Source organism: Caretta caretta, chromosome 3, assembly GCF_965140235.1.
Source record: "Caretta caretta isolate rCarCar2 chromosome 3, rCarCar1.hap1, whole genome shotgun sequence".
Taxonomy (NCBI): domain Eukaryota; kingdom Metazoa; phylum Chordata; order Testudines; family Cheloniidae; genus Caretta; species Caretta caretta.
The window spans coordinates 136,444,389-136,462,115 of NC_134208.1; the positions used below are offsets into that span (position 1 = coordinate 136,444,389).

Genomic DNA, 17,727 nt, shown 5'->3' on the forward strand with positions numbered 1-17,727 from the left:
AGTGCTGTGCTTAGCAGTGTTCTCATACGTAAATCTCATCTGTCTGCGGAACAAGGGTCCAGAGTTCACTGTAGATATAGGAAGGTTCTCCCACATGATACTAAAACCTGCTGATGCCAAGGAATTTGGCTTTCTAAAAACCAATACTTGCATGCTGGAAGATAAGCAGGGGAGGAGAGCAGGGAAGAGAGAGATCTCTGTATAATGTGCATGTTATGGAGGCACCATAGCAGCTCTGTATTTAGAGTTGCATTGAGATTTGCACTGAAAGCAAGTATTCTGGGTGCTATTTTGTTGGTAGATTTCTCCTGTTTTTTATTCCTATCCTTAAGCAGGCTTGAAAACCTGATGAATTTTGTGTTTGCTTTTCCAGCCTTTTGTTTAAGTTGGTGGATGGTTCTCAGGGAAAATTTGCTGCTAATTTGCACGTCCCCTCTTTATCTTTCTGCTGGATACAGGTGCCGTTATGCATCGATTCTTCAAATTTCTCTGTGATTGAAGCTGGCTTGAAGTGTTGCCAAGGGAAATGCATTGTGAACAGCATCAGCCTGAAAGAAGGTGAAGATGATTTCCTGGAAAAAGCAAGAAGGATTAAGTTGTATGGGGCAGCTGTGGTGGTCATGGCTTTTGATGAAGTGGGTCAAGTGAGTGTCACTTTCTTATTATGTGACAGATTTCACTTTTTGAGATGACCGGTACCCTATTCCCATAGGAGGAGGAGGAGGTAAAGTGCGGTGTAGTTAGGGTCAAATACGATTAGAGGCCTATACAATCTTAGTAACACCTTCTTCGTCCCCCGCCCACCCAATCTAGAGACATTTTTGACCTGTTGGCCTGATTGTGTTGAGATAGCACCATATCCATGTGGGTAGTCTATTTGAAACAACGGGATTGATTGAATTGAATATACCATTCCTATAAGACTAAGAGTGACAGAATCAGACCTGAGCCATATAGAGCAACCCCAGGCCCCATCATAAGAGGCCAAGGTCTGCCAGTAGTAGCAGCGGTATTGGTGTGCCACAAGGCTATGCCATCTGTACTAAATGACGATTGTGGCAGTGGAGTAGACAGGAATTTTATAGCAGAGAGATACAATTTCTGTTTAAATTCTATAGTTCTTTTCCACTTCAGGTTTCTAGTTCAGAAACTGATTGGCATATGGATCAGAGAGAGAACTAAGCTCAGATCTCTTTGTGAATTAGTTTTGTTCTTGCCAGAGCTGTCTTAAGTTTTGCTGCAATGCTGGAAATGGGGCCCATACCGGAACCGTGGAGTGTCTCTCTCGATCTAACCTACTTCCTTTCTCTAATGGACTGAACCAAGACCCCTCAGCTCTGAACATGCCTAAACTTGGACTTTATAAACTCAAAATCTCATCTTTTCCCAAGTTCATGGTGTTCGAATTGGTAACTCTGATTCATGAGAGACCTGCCAACTTAGCTCTGGAGCTTTGGTTCCATCCTGTCTCTTTTGTGTTACACAGCAGAAATGCTTTCTTTTCATACCCCTTCTTTTATTTTTCCAGGCCACAGAAACGGAAACTAAAATTGCAGTGTGCACCAGAGCTTACCACCTCCTTGTGAAGAAAGTGGGCTTCAATCCAAACGATATAATTTTTGACCCCAATATTCTGACCATAGGGACTGGAATGGAAGAACATAACCTGTATGCAATTAACTTCATCAGTGCAGCTAAAACCATAAAAGTGAGGGGTTTTTTGGCTGTTGCTGTTTTTTTTGTTTGTTTTTTGTTTTTTTATTATAACTTCATGCAGATCTACTTAAAAAATCCCCAGTGCTTCACAATAATTTACTTCTTAAATTAATAATAGTGGACTACTCCTGTGAACTGCAGTAGTTTCTCAACACTGCTATGCTTCCAATAGGAAACATTATACATTATGTAGTGCTTTCAATTTAGCTCAGTCCATAAACTGTACCATAAATATATTGGTATTAATGAAATGAAGTAACATTCATAAAATGTCAGCGCACTGGCCAAAAGGCCCCTCTCAAGACATGTGAAAGCTGACTTGTTTAATTAAGTTCAATTATTGTGGCTGGATTAGGTCAGGTTTTTGTCTATGCTCTAATGTAAGACTTTCTTTACTTTTTGTTTAGTCACAGTACACCTGTTGGGACACCCAGAAATAAAGGGCATCACTTGTATAAAGGCATGTCACCCATTCTACCGTTATATTTGAGGGGGCAATGTGATGGGTTCTATTTGTTGCCAGCCCTTGCAAACAGATTCTATTTGAGATATTTTCTGGGAGATGAGCAGGCAACACCCTGTCCTATCTCTGTCCAGGATCAGTTGAACTCAGAAAGCCTTTCCAGTCACCAGATGAGATTTTTGGATTCCAAGCTAGCCCAGGGTATTCCTGTGGCATGACTCTAGCGTTGCGTGTTAAGGCACTTTTGGCAGCGGAAGCACTGAGAATGGAGGAGCTCTTCCAGGTCTGGTTGTTACAGGATGTAGAGGTGGATTAGTTGTCCACCTTTCCAGAAGAGGGCTGTCAGCTGCTCCCTAAAAAACACAATTCAAGTTAAGTGTGTGTGTGTATGAAGTGGGGACACAGGCCTGCTGAGAGAAGGCAGGCGGATGCTGGGTATGTAAGTAGCAGGGCAATGATTGATTCCCTTTGGGAAGACAATGATTTGGAGGGTCCTTTATTTCTACACTCCCATAGTCTGAGCTGTTCAGAACCACAGTTGCCCAAAACCTGACCCAGATATTTAACAATCACAAAATAATTCCAAAACCAGGGATAACCTTGGAAGTGTTGGCAGTCAACAGATGTGCGTGTTCTGGGCGATGGGTGACTTGCAGGTTTAAACTAGAAAAAATTGTGGATTCTTTGTATTTTGAAGTCTTTAAATTATGATTTGAGGTCTTCAGTAACTCAGCCAGAGGTTAGGGGTCTATTACAGGAGTGCGTGGATGAGGTTCTGTGGCCTGCAATGTGCAGGAGGTCAGACTAGATGATCATGCTGGTCCCTTCTGGCCTTAGTCTGAGAGTTTCTCAGTTTTAAGGAATTAATGAATTAATCCATATCAGAGATGCATGGTAATTGCCCCCAAAATGCTATTTGACCCATTAACTTTTTGTCCTAAGTGCTAATCCCATAAACATCAGAGTTCTGATTTCAGGGAACTACAGAGGAGTTCTCTGAGGTAGAGTGGGAAGAGATCTCCATTGCATTCACTACAGTCAGGTGTTGATTGCTAGTAGGGCTTGTTGAGGAGTAGTATGGATGTGACTCACCGTACCTCCGCAAAGCAGTCTATTCACAGATCCACTGGCCATGTCACTATCTTCCTCCCTCTCCTCTAGTAAACTGTGGAAGCCTCCCACAGAGATTTCTCTGCAATGAGCAGAGGAGGCAGAATCCTCCTGCACAGGATGTCTGCTGCTTTTAGCCTCCCTGCTGCAAACCTTCAGCTTTGCAGCTACTTTTGGCCCTAGACCTTGGGCCTTATTAATAGGGCTGCAGGTTTGTCATGGTGGTAAGTGTCATTGATGCTGTGGGTTCCCCCCCCCCCCACCTAGTTGTCTATTACTTTTTATTGTGGACAGGATTTTTCTGTGTGTCTGGGATTTTCTAGGGCAGGAGTAGCAGGGAACCTGGGCCATGGTATGGCCACTTTTCCAGCCACAACCCAGTTTGGGGCAAGCGATCTGGTGGTGCTAGGGCTGGAGTGGGGGCATTGTAGGAAACAGGCCCTGCTTGCATGCTATGACGAGAGCCAACAGACCAGAGGGCAGAGCTGGACCAGCCCCGCAGGATAGGAGCCACCACTGCCGGGTGAGTGTGGGGTGGGCTTGTTCTGCAACGTCTTACCCTCTGGGGGCAGGACTCCACCCACTTTAAATAGTGCTCCTGTGACTTTACGCTCCATTTACCCTCACCTTGTGACTTTTACTAAATTTACCCTGGCTGCTCTGTGAGTTTTGACTAAAAAATGCAGTGACAGCCCTTCTTCTTAATAAAAAAATCTAACAAACAGGATCTAGTTAATATTGGATGACAGATAATTAATTTACAGTTTTTGTTGAGAAAGATAATCTGTGAGTTGTTACTATGTTGGATCCCTTTTCTTCCTGGTTTCTTTGCTCAGTTTAAGGAAAAGTGAACATGTTAGTGTTGTAGAAAGCAGAAGTTGTCAGACTTTCATAGTGTGGAACACATCTTGAGAGAGTAGCTCCCCTCCTGTTTACTATTATGTGGAACACCCCTCCCAGTCACGATCCCATTCATAATAGCCCGTCATCCCTTTGGGAATCACACAAGTTGCTTATGTATTGCTAGGTTGGTTCTTCCTTTTTCTGTTTCCAGCTTCTTCTACAGATATTCAAGTTCTTCTCTGCAAGGAAGAGCCTGGATAACTGTAGAAGCAGTTGGAACCAAGGAGAGGAAGGGAGGCGCTATCACCATATGACTTGCCAACACCGCACAGACCTGGAACAAGTTCTTTGTGGATCATTAGATCCTCTCCAACACCTCTTTAGGAATCACTTCTGTAAAGTTTGACCATGCTGATATTTTGATCCTGTTGCTAGGAAACACTGCCAGGAGCTAAAATAAGTGGAGGCCTTTCCAATCTGTCCTTCTCCTTCCGGGGGATGGAAGCCATTCGAGAAGCAATGCACGGAGTTTTCCTGTATCATGCAATTAAGGTATGATGTGCTTTCTGAGTACATTATTTGTGCTCCACAGATATGTGGTGTGAGGTTTTATGGATATTGCTGCTGATCTTTTTTCTGTACTCTCAGTACGGCATGGACATGGGGATAGTGAATGCAGGGAATCTTCCAGTGTATGATGATATTCACAAGGAACTTCTACAGCTGTGTGAGAATCTGATTTGGAATAAAGACCCAGATGCAACAGAGAAGCTTTTACATTATGCCCAGGTAACTTTGTGTTATGTCATTGTTAACCTTTTTACAGAACATAGGCTGTTGCATCTAAGTGCTGACACACCAGGTAAGATTAAAACACACATTTATGTAGCCTCTGACGGAGTAGTAGAAGGTGCCCAGTTGGTGTAAGCAGCTGCGTTATTAAAAGCAAATGGGAAAAAAACTGAACCAAATTGAATACGCTTACATCATGCCCTGAAGGTGCCTACCAAATCAGAGTCCTTCTGACTCCTAAGGAGAGCCTGTGGCAAACGTACCTTCTGTTGAGACTGTTTTGCCTCTGGAGCAGAATTTCATATTGCACTAGGGGCTGGGATCATCCCAGGAAGTGAAGAGGGCTCTTTCTTTTGCAACTCCAGCCCCTACATGTCTTTTTGGAGGACAGAGAGCATTTTGTGTGTGCCTGAAAGGTGATCCGGTGGTAAAGGCATTCTAGTGGGACTCAGATTTGCATTCAGGTGCCAGCTGTGCCAGAGTTCCTGTGTGTTCTTGGACACGTCATTTAATGTCCCTCTCTTTCTCATCTCCCCATCTGTAAAAGGCAGCTAAAACTATCTGACCCCACAGGGGTGTTATGTTAATCGATGCATTTGTGAGAGACTGGTGATAGGGACCATGTAAGTACCTATCTAAAGGAATATGAAAGGTGCCAGATTAACAACCCTATAGACTTAAAGTGAAATTCTGGTCCCATTGAAACTGGTGTCAACCCTCCTGTGGATTTCCAAGTAAGTTACTAGGCACATTATAGAATAATCGTAAACCAGACTGAAGAGCTATTTCGAATGACTGCAGGCCACACCCCTTATTAAAGATGAGGGGGACTATAGGATGTGTTATTGAAATGCATGGATTGTGTTTGGCCTGTAGGACACAACTATGTCCATGCCTGTATAATAACAAGGGCAGTAAATTTAAAATAAATAGCAGGAAAACTTTTTTCTATCCATGTTATCCCTCGTCCTCATAGCACACACTTTATGTAAGACTTAATACTATTACTAAGGTTGTTTTGTACAATGCTTTTATTCTTTTAATACCAGTTGATTTACAAGTTCTTTCCTGGATGTGATGGTAAACTGTGGATATTTATGGTATCTGCAGTTGCAGGGAGGAATAAAAAAACAACTAGAGCATTACAGTGAAATAGAAGAGCCAAAGGGTGTGAAAAATAAAATAGTTTAAAAGCCAGGTTAACAAAGGTATTCTGGAACCTAAAAATTCAAATAGATGCTTTGGAAAATCTCACTAAGCACCTACGTGAGTTAGGCATCTAAATACCTTTTGTAAATTTGGCCCGAAGTGGTGGTGGTGGAAGAACCAAAGGGGATTATTTTAAACCAGAAATATCTCTGTCCAGTAGGCTAAATGTCTTAATTTATGGTGGTGTCCCTTAATGTTAAAGGGAATTAATAGCCCAATCAATCCTATTCAACAGCCCTCAAGAGGGACCACGTAAGTGTTTCTGCAAGAGGCAGACTTTGAATGCAAATAGAGCTTGAAAAGCAGTAACATGGTTGGGTAAAGCAGATGAGCTCTTTCTTCTGGTAAATCTTAAGAGCATGGAAAAATACAGTCTCAGTATGTGAATTGTTACTGTATCAGATATTGGACTCTCTACCCAGTTCTCAGGGTAGATGTTTTTATTGCAGAAGTTGGAGCAGTCCCATGCTCTTTACCAAAAAGAGAGAATCTATCTATTCAGCACATCCCTAAAACCTGAATGAAAATTTAACATAAAATTCCAGTAGGGGATCTGTAGAAAATCCACAACTGACAGCTTTGAAATGTGGCCTGCACTGGAGATAGGAACTTTGGCTTGGGGTTTTTGTATAGCACTTTCTTAGAGCTTTGTATTGTGCTTCAGTAAAGCTTTTGGGTGAGATCAGTCTTATGCAGGGGAACCATGCAGGACTGTGTGTACTATACCACTAAAGCCCTTCCCTGAGTCTTCAGTGGTATATAAGGCCTTGTGCAGGCCCTGTGCATTGGAATGAATTTCACCCTTCAAAAATGTATTTCATATGTGTGTTTCACTGATTTGGTGTGGCATGTGTAATTGCTTTGATTTCTGCTCTGCAGAGGGTATTTAACTGTTACTGGATGCTGCACCCTGTAAGCCTACATATTTTCTTTATTCCTTCATGTCAACTGTAGAAATCCTTACAGTGCTAACATGCAGTGAGCATGGAAACTGCAACACCAGATCAGACTAAGTCCATCTTCGGTATCCTGCCTCCAACAGCGCTTCAGAGTGAGGCAGCCTCCCTCCACCTCCCCTGCCTGTAGCAATGCACCTTGCCAGTCGTCCAGTGCTGCACACTGGGGGTGTGTGGGGGGGGGTGGAGATTTCCTCTTTGTCAGTCCCACCTCCCCTGCGGGATCAGGTTGCACCTGAAACATGAGATTCATTCATCTCTTGCATAGCTGCAATATTCTTAGGGTGAAATCTTGGCTCCATTGAAGTCAATGGGAGTGTTTCCATCCTTAGTGAAGATGGTTTTCCATCCTTTGTGTCCAGAATTATCCTACTGTAAAAATCCATTCATAGTGTGTGCTTCCCCCCCCCCCCCCCCGCGCAGCAGCAAATTCTATACATTAATTACATGCTACATAATTGTGAGTAAAATTGATCCCATTACTGAAATGCATGGCCAGAGGCCCAGCACAAGATTATTACTTTTTTGCTCCTTTTTCATCCATCCAACCCCATTTCTCCTTCTACTGTTTAAACTCTCTCTAGTTTACCACTTCCCTTTCAAAAATCTTATCCACCCTGCCTCCCTCTTTTATTTGACTTCTTGTTAATGTCTCTTCTGCCAAGTTTCTCTGTACTGGGGATTTCAAAGGGTGAGTGATGGCCTCCATGATGTACTCATCCTCTCTGTGCTTGACTCCCATAGCCTTCACCAATCTATAATCATTGTTGCCTGTATCCTGGATCTCATTTACTGCAACATGTGATTTTCCCCTTTTCTAGTCTCCTCTTACTCTGACTTACACTGGCCACTGGTTATTTAAACGTTCTCTTCTCTGTTTCATCCCTCTGCAAATTGGAGTCTCGCTTCCCTCAAGCACCTTTATATCCGTATAAATGTGCCATCCTCATCTGGCCTCTCGGTTATCTCTGTTTTTGACCCAGCTACTGTGCTATCTGCAGGGGAAGCTGACACAGAGAGAACACCTGCTTGCTGTGTACATTACAACTACCACTGTAGGTAACACTGGGGCAGAAAAATGCTTCCAAGTTTCTGGTGTAGACAAGGCATTAAGGAGAGCACTTTGGCTCCAGCTGACTTTATTCTTTCTATAGATGAGATCCAATCTAGTTTCCTCTGTGGATCATCCAAAAGGGTTGAGGGCCATTTCATGAAGAGGGTAGAACAAGATCAGAAGGTTTATGGGAGAAGAGAATAAAGTGGTGTAAGGCTTGGTAGCTCTGCAGAAACTTTAAAGTCAGTTGAGCTCAATACAAATACATGGTCCTACCTTTAAAAGGCTGATAATAAACATCCAAAGCAATGGGATGAGACAATCAGAAGTCAATGAAATGTGGGAGTGTTTAGGGCAATTTTTCTCTTTCAAAATGCACCATGGGAACAGTTTGCAGAAAGCAAACTGACTTGAACCAAATGCACTGATGGATGTAATGATCTTCTGTTTCCTCAACCATGTACCTTTCTGGTGGATATTTGTGTATTTAAGAACAAATCCTGCTATGGGACTAAAGCCTGAAATGAGAGAAAGAAAGTGTATGTTGGCTATTTTGTACTGATGAAACTTCCCAGCATGAAATAGTTCTGGATGTCTTTTAATTCAAAAGTAATCCGGAACGTGGCGTAACATAAACTCTACTCCAGCAGAACTGAACTAATTCCAAATTAATTATTTAGGATTTTAAAATGAATTGTGCAGTGGGCTGGCCTGGGATCCATGTAAATTACATTCCGAAGTAGAAACCTAAAGTTGAGTACTTTCAGCATGTCTTATTAGTGGTGGTAGTGTTAGTCTTTTTTTTGTGTCTACATCTTCATTACAACATGCTTTTCAGAGGGTGTCAGTTTTATTTATCAGTAGAGCATCAGACGCATAGTGCTTTGTGTACTTGTATAAACAATACTACTTTCAAAGGCCTAAAAACGTTTAGTGTGGGATGTGTGTGAAGTTTTAAATTCTGATTCCTAGAAAAATAAAAGACCAGATTCTGAGGTTATGACTGTGTCCTGTACCCAGTCAAATTCCCACTGACTCCAATTCTCTCTCAATCCATTTTAGACTCATGTCCAAGGAGGAAAGAAAATGGTACAGACTGATGAATGGCGGGATAGCACCGTGGAGGAAAGGCTGGAATACTCACTTGTCAAGGTGAATTTATATAAAGTTACTTTACGTAGTCAAAGTATGCAGATATCATACCTGTGGCCCACCTGCTGTTACCAAGATATAGTCCTTAAGAAGGCCACTGTTGGCTTAAAATTCATAATCTCTCTTGCCTACGTTACTAATAACACAAGTAATTTCAAACAAATAATCATGTTTAGTTTTCACTGCTTAGACTCTTTCACTTGCAATTTACTCAGCTAGGTGAATGGGGATTGACTGGTCAGCTTCACTTCTAATGTTCTGTTTCTACTCCATTTCACTTTCCGTTAAAAAGATGCTGGTATGTTTGGGTTGCAAATGCGATGAAGAGCAGCGTTCATGTAATCATAAACTGGTTTCCATTGAAACTCTTTAAAAAGATTTGTTTATGTTGGGAGTTAGCACAAAATATAATTATGTAACTTCATGATTAGTCAGTGTTTGGATAGATGCTTGTTGTAGACAGTTTACTAATTGCATACAAAATGAAGAATAGTGAATTGCATAGAGAAAGTGAATAAGGAAGTGTTATATACCCCTTCACATAACACAAAATCTAGGGGTCACCCAATAAATTTAATAGGCAGCAGATTTAAAACCTATACAAGGAAGTATTTCATTCAGTGCACAGTCAATCTGTGGAACTCATTGCTTGGGTATGTTGTGAATGTCAAAAGTATAACTGGGTTAAAAAAATTAAATAAGTTCATGGAGAATAGGTCCATTAGTAGCTATTAGCCAAGTAGGTTAGCGATGCCACCCCATGCTCTGGGTGTCCCTAAACCTTGGAGAGCCAGAAACTGGGACTGAATGACAGGGGATGGATCACTCTATAAATTGCCCTGTTCATTCCCACTGAAGCATCTGGCACTGGCCACTATCAGAAGACAGAATACTGGTCTAGATGGACCACTGATCTGATCCAGTATGGCAATTCTTATGTTCTTATTACTTCTGGGGGGATTCTGTGTGACTGCACACCCTGGGTGCAGGGTTTTGGGCGGGGGGGGGGGGGACCGAAGATTGCCCCCCTCCAAACAGAGGTGAATCATGGGGAGGACACATGGGTTTACGTGCCACTGTCCCCCTCCCCGTAGAGTCTCATTGCCCCGGCACCCCGAATCCCCCCACGAGCCCCTATATATCCAGATCTCCCACTGAGCCACTTTCCCACATATTGCCCCACGCAGAAACGTCTCACCCCACACCTGGATTCCCACACTCCAAGCCCCACCACACTTGGATTCTGCTGGATTGAGCCTCCCTGCCCATAACTGGCGCAGAGGGGTAGGGCCAGCCCTTGCACTGAGTCAGGGTCAGGTGCAGCCTCACTGCTTTGTGTCTGTACTGGGGGAGGTGCAGGCTTCAGGGTGATCTCCCACCTCAACGTAGTCAGTGGCCTTTGCTCCCCACTGCCTGCTGGAGCCACATTTATTTATTGACAAATACAATTTGCAGAATTTTATAGAATTTTAAAATATTGTGTGCATAATTTTTAATTTTTTTGGCACAGAACTTTTAAGTTTGGCACAGAATTCCCTCAGGAGTATCTTATGCATATTTTAATGAGAGCAAGGCTGTCCAAGAAAAAGTAATTGAAAGATAGTTATGATGCATTCTTGAAGATAAGCAGTCTAAAGTTGATCAATTTTTGCTTTTGTGATTTTTTTTTTAAAAGGACTCTGAAAATTATGGGGAGAACACCGACACGAACGAACACACACACACACACACACACACACACACATATACACGCACAGAGTGTGTGTGTATATATGTGTGGATTTTTATTTTTTTATATATATATATATATATATATATATTATATATATAAAATAAATTTTGTAAATTTTTTTTCAGGGCATTGAAAAATTCGTCATTGAGGACACAGAAGAGGCAAGATTAAACTATGAAAAATATCCCAGAACTCTGAACATAATTGAAGGGCCCCTGATGAATGGCATGAAAGTTGTTGGTGATCTTTTTGGTGCTGGAAAGATGTTTCTGCCTCAGGTAAAGACTAGAATAATCCCTGTCTCTTGTATTTCCACAAGTTTAGCCTAGCCTCTCTATTATCTATCCAGTTGTTGCTTATAATAAGTGTCCATAAGTGGTTCTATCCAGCTTCCCTTTCCAAAGGAAGTGGAATGTTTAAATGTTAAAAAAGTAGATGTAGCTATTAAGATGATGATGTTTTTTGTTCTTTCATTGCACATGACCCTTCTTTGTAGGTGGGGTTTTGTTGGGTTTTTTGTTTTGTTTCCTTCTCTTTCTTTTCAATTCCCCATCTTTTTTCCATGCTGCTTGGTGGGCACCTCTTTGACCATTGCATTGTAATTTCATCTTTAGTGGATTTTACTTAAGGGCCTGATCCTGAAAAGAGGTGAGCTCCTTCAACTCACATTGAGCTATTTATGTTTGGTGGTTACTAAGCACTTGTCAGGATTGGGCCACACAGCCCTGTTCCTACAGTGAGCTCCAGGCACTCAGTGGGGCTCTGCATGGAGCAGTAGTTGGACAGCATGGAGCTCACCGCAAGAGTGGGATCTGTGTTTGCAAATGTGTATTTTGGTTTGCAGGTTTTCTGTGACTGGTTAGAAAAACAGGCTGTTGAAGGGCTGTAGTTTCTCTGTGTCTGACACTCCTTTCCTCCATTTGTCAATTCAGGTGATAAAGTCTGCTCGAGTTATGAAGAAGGCAGTTGGCCACCTCATTCCCTTCATGGAAAAGGAAAGAGAGGAAAAGAGAGCTAAATCCGTCAGCATTGAAGAAGAGGTAAGTTGTGCTCTCTTGTGCTGTAACTCTGTAAAACTATCTTTCACTGAAGCTGGGCTATAGATCTATATGAATTGTTTGTTTTAAAAACCTGAAATCTAGGCCAGGCACACCTCAGTGTGTGAACTTAGGCGTGGTTCCAAGTGGATCTTGTATGAATTAGGGCTAGGAGTCCAAATCACGTGGCACGCTCAGGCTCCGCATGGCTGTGACCTGAAGCCAAACACCAGAACTTCTGTGGTTGGGTCTGAAATGTCGTATATGTTTTTAGTTTGAACTTCAGAATTTGTGGAATAACGCTGGTAAACTGAAAATGACAAATCCCATATGGCTTTGCCAATTATCGGGGGCCTGGATGCGATGTCAGATCCAAATTCTGCAGCAAGATCTGCTTTCTGCAGTTTGTCAGCAGCAGATGTTGTGGCAAATGGAAACTTCTGCAGCAGCATAATGTAAAAGAATTTTAAAAAATCAGGAGAAATCCAGAGAAATGGTAAACCTAAAATTTGTAAGTTTTCTTGGGCTTTTCCTTAGATGAATACTTTTCAATGGATTTATAGTTTTGTGCTGCGGACATCAAGGCCTCTTGATATAGAATTTATTTTCCATTTGTTATCCATTCTTTACATGGTTATGCCTTTCATGAAATAATGGTTAAACATTTTTTTTTTTTAAATGCTGGAAAGAAGGACTTTAATAGAAAAAAATTCCGTATAATTTAACGGGAGAGAGAGAGCATGTCTTTTTTTTCCTCTTTCTCCTCCCTTAGCCATCTCTCATGGATTTTTCTCTCTCCTGCCGGAGAATGATTTTGCAGACTTTTTTTCCCTTCCCCTCCATTCGCAGCAGCAACATATTCTTTGCTTCTGCTGCTCTCTGTTCCGAACCAACTCCTGTCTATTTTAAGTTGTGTGCACCCTAGTATTCCTCCTTAGGGTGACTGCCTGTATCTGATCCAGTGCCAATAAGAATCTGGACTGGGCCCCGTGTGAGCTTTGTGACCTCTGTGGCATTTGGTGAACTCTGTGTCACCAAAGAGGGAAGCTAACAGAGTTTGAGGGATTTTAAGAAAGAGTCAGCTCCTGCTCAATGTAAGACTGCTGCTCTGATGGGGAAGGTGGGAGAAAAATGAGCAAGACTGAGCAGTCCCTCCTGCAGCGTCTGCTTGGTGAGAGCTATAGAGTCTTCCCCTGGAAATACTGCTCCTGGAGATAGCTGTTGAGCAGGAGGAGAATGCCTTGCAGCCTCCGTCTGAAAGCACGTTTGCCCACTTGACAGACTTCACTTTTTCATGGTTCCTTCCAGGACCATTTCAGTCACTGAGAGGACAAAAGGTCTGCAACCACAGCCAGTAGCAGAATAAAAAGAGTAATTTGGGTCCGTAGCCATTACTGGAGCACTCCACCTCATTTGCAGCAATCAAAATGACCATGTTTAAATAGAGTACATCTAAAATAAAGTACTTGTCTAGTATAGATTTTATTTCTTCCTTTCCCCTTAATGTCTTTATTTCCTTAGAGCTTTCATCACTGGCTAAGTCTATAGTGGTTACTAGGTCATCATACTTTCATATAGTTTTCCCCCGCCACTCATTTGATTAAATAGATTTTTAAATTTATTTTTATGTATTCCAACAGAAAACGCTCCGCAAAATTCATCACTGTAGTTCCTCTAAGATGTTTCCTAGTGAACCATCATTAGGTGTGGTGTTCTCAAATGCCCTCTCTCCTAAAAGAGAGAAGTATTGTTAAGAGATTAGCGATTTTAGTAAACAGCAATATCCTTGAGGAGCTAAGGATTTGTAGATGATCAGAGATGCAAGCACTTCACAAAAATACTTATTAGTGAGAGCAGCAGTGATTGCTGAAAGAACACTTCATTAGTAGGCACGCTGAGATTTATGGAGATGCATAATGGAAAGTGTTCTAGCAAGCCCAGAAAAGGCACCGGAGGCCCCAAGGAGGAGATCTGGTGACTGTTCCTGGATCCGTATAGGAGAGAAGATACTCAAAATGTATATTTCTAGTTGTATTTTAATATGCAATATTCTCCCCTCTGCCTGGGCTCTGCTTGATGCAGGGAAGCGGGGAGCCATCATGGAGCCTATGACTGCTCCCTGTCCTGCACCAGTCCAGACATGGAATTATAGCAGCCTATGGACTGCTCTAAGGTATGCCCCTGACATACGGTTCTTGAGGGAGAATCACTATAGGGGACTCTACTTTTGCCACATCACTGGCAGTGCCCTCTGTGCCAGCATTGGGGGTGCGTCTGGCGCTGGAGCTCCCTCGTCTAGGTTTACACCCTTGGTAGGTTCTGATCTTTAAGGGGAATTCTCTGCTGGCCATTGATGTCCCAAATCTGGCCAATTTGTGCAGCTTGAGTCATATAAAATAGCCAGGTTGGTCTAGAGAGTCTGGCCCGTTATTACTGAGTTGTAGAAGATTCTAACTCTTTTGGTGTGTGTGAAACTTTACTCCTCAATTCCTTTCCATCCATAATTCACTTCCCTTTCAGTACAACATTCAAATAAATCAAAATTATCCTCGAGGCACAAACGTGCACTTGGTTCTGAGCAGTCGTTCTCCGTTCTAAATATTTTATCTAATTAAACTAGAATATTAGTGCAATTGTTATATTTTAGAGCAGCGGTACTACACAAGTTCAAGTCTGTGTAACCCTGAACAAAATAGGGTTCAGCTCTAAAACAGTTTTACCAGTTAAATCGGTCTCAGAAATCAGTTACTTTTCAGTTAATAATTGTCATTTAATATTGATTTGTGTTGCAGTAGCACTAGGAACCCCACTCGTGGACTAAGACCCCATTATGCTGGGTGCGGTACAAACAAATTGAGCCTTCCTCACAGTTATAAATACTGAGATGTTTGTTCATCTTGCAGGACCCTTACCATGGCACAATAGTGCTAGCTACTGTAAAAGGAGACGTACATGATATTGGCAAGAATATCGTGGGAGTGGTACTAGGCTGCAACAATTTCAGGTAATTGTTAGCTTAGCTGTTTGTCCCTGTTTTCTTTACAGTATAATATTCTCTTCTAAATTATAATAAAAATTGTTGTGTCAGAAGAAACTAGAATAGGGCAAAAAGCAAGGGGCAGGATTGCTAGTCCTATGAGTTAAAAACAGCAACAAAAAGAACCAGGAAACTGACTTAAACCCACAAGGTTTTAGAAGAAAAATAAATGGGTTACTTTTATGTGCCATTTGCTTTTGAACCTTTAAGGTCCTTTTTTTCAACTTTTTCTTCACAGCCACAAGCCCTTGAAACTTGAAGGTCTTTGAGAAGGTTGATAATTTCTTTTTTTTTTTAAATTTAAGCTGAGAGGCTCACCTAGCACTGAGGCCCCACCATCAAAATCCAGGGGAAGTACCCACATGAAAAACCCAGCTTCCTGCTATCAGTTGCTGGGAAGAAGGAAAAACGAGGATTTCAGACCGGGTACTGTCCCAGGATACTGCTTGGGGCAGGGACCTGTATTTCATATCAGCCTCTGGCTGATAGGCATCTTATAAATCTAAAATTCTTCCCTTTTCTAGCTGCTGGAAAGAAGATTAAACTTCCTTTTTTTTTTTTTTGTCCCTTATGCAAAACATCCTAGCTGTTGCAAGGGGTGTGGAGGTCAGCAGCAAGCAGAGTACTTGGATACTTGGCTCCTCCCTCCCCCTTTGTTTGGCTTCTTTTCCCCATGAATAACTCCTTGTCTGCCAAAGCAGCATGGAACTGACATGATTCTTGTTGCTTTCCCTGCTGCCCACATGATTGTGAATAGCAGCTTGTGGAACTGACCAGAGGCTTGTCAGCCTTGCTCTACTGCTGCTTTGCATGGTTATGAGCAGTAACAGAGGCACTTGAGTTACCTGTGCAGATTCAGAAAGGTGACACTATATTGGTTTACTGTAAGTGTGTTTGGAAAGTTATTTACACAGTCATAAGGAATAGAAAGTTAATTTTCTTGTAAAGGAAAACATAAGTTCTACGTAAGTTTATGGTACAGGTTGCCTCAATTGCCCAAAGCAAGTGGATTTTTTGAGCCCTGATGTTAGTTTTTTGTATTTGTTTATTCTGTTCCTCTCTTCACACTTAAAATTTACCACCGTAATGTTTTACCATCAGTAACTTATTGCTTACTACTTTTTAAAAGCCTTCACTACATTAGTGTTTGAACAAAAGTTCAACAAATTTGAACAAAAAAAATGGAAGAATGAGTGAAGTTAAATACTGTCAAAATCATAGTTTAAAATACATTTGTTTGCCACCAAAATTGTTATATGAAAACAGCACTGCTTTCCATATTATTTGTGTTTAGTTTGTTCACATCTCTTCCCCCTCCATCCCTGTTTATTACATAAATAAAAATAATGTGGACATTTTTTTAAAAAAAGTCGGACTGTGCAATTTCTCAGTCCTCTCCTCTCCCCGATACTTTATCCTCTGAAATCCGTTCAGGAGCTGAAAGTCCTCCAGGGTCACCAGTATTTCCAGAATAATAAACCTGCAAAAAGGGACCACCTCCCCTTTCCCCCCCACCTTTGCCTTCAGATTTCTGTGGTCTTCCTCTATAATACAATGCTGCAGTACTGGACCAGTGGTTTATAATGAAGTGTTTTGATCTTCATTCAAAAATGCTCTGTTTTTGTTAACTTTAGGAAGTCTTGTACCATTACATTTCTTTTCACAGAGTTATCGATTTAGGAGTCATGACTCCGTGTGATAAGATATTGAGAGCTGCTATTGAAAACAAAGCAGGTACAGAGATTTCATTTGTACTTTTCAGCTGTTTGATTTTAAACACATTTGAATTATATTGCTGATGAGGCATACTTCTAAAGTTTGAGAAACTTATGAATAGCATGGCAGTGTAAAGATTTTACCATAGATAAGTAAGAATTTAAGTACTTATTCTTTTTTTATTGTTGTTGCTACTTGTATCTGGTATTTACTTGACACCTTTTATCCAGGAATTTCAAAACACTTGGCAAAATAATACCTATGTGAAATGGTAAATCCTATTATACCCATTGCACAGATGGATAAACTGAGGCTTGGAGAGGTTAAGTGATTTCTCCAATATGTCACAAGTCAGAAAAAGAGTTAGGAATAGAACTCTTGGCCTCTCGTACCATTCTGAACTTGTAAACCAGTGCATGTTAAAACCAGAATTCATCTTTCTAGGACAATAAAGAACTACTTGTCTGGACCAAGTCCCAGTTACTCTCAAATTATGTGTTGTGGCTTGGAGGACGTGAACTATGCAGGAATACAGATGGGGGTTTGAAAGCACCAGTATGGTAGATGAGGGTCCCCAAGGGCTGTGTGTATAGTAATCCAACTCCTTATGCCTTTTTGAAAGGGCGCACTCACCACTAGTGTGTCCTCTCATGGCTAGGCATGGTGTAGCAGGTTCTGTCACCTCTAAAGCTCCTGGCCAACAATCACTTTGGCCTGGTGGTGCTCTCTTTTCCTGGAACTCAGCCCTCTGCCCAGGTCATGATTTAAGTCCACCTCTTCCATGGTAACAAGAAGTGCAGCAAACCAAAGTCCAAAACCTTGTATCAGGTCCTCAGCCCTAACTCTGGGCCCTCTGGTCCTCACGTCTTTCTCTCAGGGGCTTCACTCCACCTTCTCCAGTGGCTGGTAA

The 17,727-nt window shown here is 41.7% G+C and overlaps 1 protein-coding gene across 4 annotated transcripts in view; it reads left to right on the top strand.

Annotated features, from left to right (window-relative positions):
- Positions 1 to 17,727, top strand: part of MTR (5-methyltetrahydrofolate-homocysteine methyltransferase) — a 71,817-nt gene that overhangs the window by 33,459 nt on the left and 20,631 nt on the right. For all 4 annotated transcript variants that reach the window (XM_048843781.2, XM_048843785.2, XM_048843782.2 and 1 more), the window contains 9 exons: positions 459 to 644; positions 1,529 to 1,708; positions 4,568 to 4,684; positions 4,781 to 4,921; positions 9,206 to 9,295; positions 11,153 to 11,305; positions 11,960 to 12,067; positions 14,968 to 15,068; positions 16,768 to 16,835. In XM_048843781.2, coding sequence (XP_048699738.1) covers positions 459 to 644; positions 1,529 to 1,708; positions 4,568 to 4,684; positions 4,781 to 4,921; positions 9,206 to 9,295; positions 11,153 to 11,305; positions 11,960 to 12,067; positions 14,968 to 15,068; positions 16,768 to 16,835 — 1,144 coding nt within the window. The remainder of the gene's footprint in view (positions 1 to 458; positions 645 to 1,528; positions 1,709 to 4,567; positions 4,685 to 4,780; positions 4,922 to 9,205; positions 9,296 to 11,152; positions 11,306 to 11,959; positions 12,068 to 14,967; positions 15,069 to 16,767; positions 16,836 to 17,727) is intronic.